Source organism: Centruroides sculpturatus, unplaced genomic scaffold (assembly GCF_000671375.1).
Source record: "Centruroides sculpturatus isolate CEXI.00-Female unplaced genomic scaffold, Cexi_2.0 scaffold1771, whole genome shotgun sequence".
NCBI lineage: Eukaryota > Metazoa > Arthropoda > Arachnida > Scorpiones > Buthidae > Centruroides > Centruroides sculpturatus.
Genome location: NW_019385918.1, coordinates 30906 through 34068, shown reverse-complemented (window position 1 = coordinate 34068; position 3163 = coordinate 30906). Strand labels below are relative to the sequence as shown.

Sequence of the window (3163 nt, the reverse complement as noted above, 5' to 3'; positions counted from 1 at the left end):
AAAATTATTTATATTAATGATGTCTCCAAAGTTCAACGAAGTTTTCGCAGAAAAATAACATCAGAAATCGCGGCCGCGGTTTGCTGCGCTATTCCGCGACGAAAACAAGCTTGAGCAACGGCGATGTCGAATGGTGCACACTCGGTAAGTAATCCTACAATTTTTTGTTTATAGCGTAGTTTATACGGATTATTTCCAAAAAAATATACGTATTTTGGAAATGTTAAGTCGAATTAGTCTAGAATCGATTAATTTTATGGAAGAAAACTTTTCAAACAGCCGTAGCCCGTAAAGTGCATACGTGTCGGGCTGTGATAGGCAAGGACTCGTAAGAAGTCGATTCATAAAGGACGGAAAGTATCTACCGTCTTATAGGGGGGTCGACTGTATAACAAAATGTATTATTGACCGAAATAATATAAAAATATTGTACAAAGTAAGAAATCTTGTAAAAAGACGTGTTATAAAACATTATTGTATCAAAGGATATGTAAATTGTATTAATCTAAAAACCGGCGCGTGTGTTGATGCATGCTGGGATAGCTTGATAGAGTATAAAAGTACAGTATTGGCAATGTAAAACTATAATGTCTGGACCGTGTAGCCGAGCGGTCTTAGCACCCTGAACACTGGTCGTTTGTGGGTTCGTGCCGCGATCGGACAGGCCGGCTGCTTGGAGTTTTCCGGGTTTTGTCCTTGCCAATAACGACTGAATAGGAGGCCAGTTCCCCATAAAAGTCCTCTCGGAAGGCATTCTTTCCTGCGCGCGCGTTTAGGCCATTCGGAGTTCGGATACGGCTGGCTCATCGATCGCATAGCGATCATTAATTAACGTCTTTCGGAGAAAGAGCATACATTAAGCTATACTCTCCGTATAAACTAAGAACTGTAATGTCCGCTGATAAGCGAAATATATATGGAAGAAAAAGGAAAAAATTTTTGGAATTTATTAGTTTTAATATTTACAATAACCCGATCCCATTGTTTAATTTTATTATTTATTTGCTAAAATAATTTTCTAAATGAATTTATTTTTGAGAATGAATGTTAAAATTTGAAATGAAACAAAAGTAAATAGTTTTAAGGACTATAAAATATAAAGTAATAAAGAAAATAAATTAATAATTATAACCATTAAAATAATTAGTTTCTGCTTAAAGATTTTAATAACGATATTTGCGCGCCGTCTCCTTTAAACCACTCGTTTTCAGAAAAATTACAAAATACTCCACTTAAAAAGGTTTACATTAAATGATATTTTCGAAATATAAACATTATTAAGTCGTGATTATAATTTTCTAATCAAGTAAAACATTAAACATTTAACTCTTCGCATTAATTACTACTTAAAAGTATTTGCTTTTGCAATCGGAAGAGAGAAAAAGCTAATTCGTGAATGCAAAAATAGAAATGTAATTATAAAAAAGGCAAAAGTCTTGTTTTATTTTCTGTAGTGAAATTTATTTTGAAAATATTGTCGAGTTTGCGCAAACTTATATAATACATAGACTATATAAATCGTCGGCGACTCGCTCGGCCGCGGCAAAGAGTCACAGTCGACATGCTTCTGTACCTGTTGCTGTGTCTGCACTCGTCCGGCGTCACCGCCCGAGTAAATAACACCTGTGACGTATTACTCAAAGAATGCACCGACACGTTACACTGCGGCATGGTACTTCACAGTTACCGCATCAGTTGTCAGAAGGAAAGGTACGGGTTAGTCGGCAACTGCTCGGAAATATGCCGAAGATCGATTATCGACCTGACCACCACCCACGAAGGATACGACTATTTGCATTGTCACTGCGGCGACGACGAATATTGTCAAACTATACGCAAGAGGATGTCCTCGTGCTGGGATCCTCGCGCCGTTCGCGTCAAAGACCCGGGACCTCCCGTCGATTGCCGAGTGGCCGAAAACACTTGCCAAGCCGACCCTATATGTTTGGAGGCGTATCGATACTACAGGAGTCTGTGCGTGGAAATGTTCCAAGGAATAGAATGCAGCAGACGTTGTAACAATACAATTTCCATACTAAACAGACAGAAATTGGCTTCGAAATGGGAAGACTGCGCGTGTAACGATCGCAAGTGTAAACAGGAGCGATCCAACATGTTACGTCTTTGTTTGGGTGTAAACGGTAACGTCCTTTCTTGTTACGAGAGTTTTAAAGGTACATTTTTAATATTCGAAGGAATTGTAATTTTCCTACGTTATTTCTGGTTCTAGTTTGTTTATTTAATAAAAAAAAAAAAATTCGTTTTGGAGTTACTAAAACTTCAAATATTGGTGGATTTAATAAAGTCAATTGAGGAAAATTAAATATATTTTTTTAATGTTATTTTTATGATTGTCTCTAAACAATTAATTAGTAATTAAGGAAATTGTGTCTTTAATCTTGAATATGATATGTAATTTCTTCATTCTGTAAAGAGTTATTGTATTCACTTTGTTTCGAGAAATAATCGGTGGCTAAATCCTATAATTTTACGAATGATGTATTATTAATAAAATATGAAAATAAAATGGTTATTTTTATTAATTAAACTAATAATGTTGTTTATGTTTTCTCGAAATTTTAAATTCCCAGATAAAGTTTTTTTTCTCTCTCTCTGTTTCTCTGTTTATGATGAATGAATGCAAACTGCCGTAAACTTTCTTTCAACGGAGTGGAATTTAAAGGGGACAACTTTTTTTAACGTACAATTTTTGTGGATCGATATTTTTTTATATCGATCCACAAAAATTGTACGTTAAAAAAAGTTTGTAACTTTGTAACAATTGACTTCTCACTCTATTTTGGACGTGGCAGATGAAACTGTAACCGGAGGGTCGGTATCACATCGGGATGCCACGTCAGGACTGATATCAATGTGCCTTAAGAGACTTAGAAATCGCATGACCGTTAGACGTTGATTTCACGCGCGAGCGGTCGCGCTTATAAGCGGAAGTCCGAGAGACAGCGCGTCCGAAAGAAATGCACTCGACTACACATTTATCGTAAACAAATACCGTTTTATTTACATGGGGTTATATATATATATTTATTTACAGCTATAGGAGGTTAGTCAGGAATTTCGATATAGAGTTATTAGGACTATCGTAGCTGGACCCTAACCGCGCGCGAGAGAGGGAGTTTTCATTCGGTCGCGTGCTGATAAA

The 3163-nt window shown here is 36.4% G+C and overlaps 1 protein-coding gene across 1 annotated transcript; it reads left to right on the top strand.

Moving 5' to 3' along the window:
• The first annotated feature begins 1559 nt into the window (after nucleotides 1–1559).
• On the top strand, nucleotides 1560–2230 carry LOC111612573 (growth arrest-specific protein 1-like). Its single transcript, XM_023353803.1, has one exon. The coding sequence runs from the start codon at nucleotides 1562–1564 to the stop codon at nucleotides 2228–2230; it is 669 nt and encodes a 222-aa protein (XP_023209571.1). The 5' UTR covers nucleotides 1560–1561.
• The last annotated feature ends 933 nt before the right edge of the window (nucleotides 2231–3163 follow it).

Coding starts and splice junctions, on each gene's coding strand:
- LOC111612573 (XM_023353803.1), top strand. CDS start 1,562: ATGCTTCTGTACCTGTTGCTGTGTCTGCACTCGTCCGGCGTCACCGCC.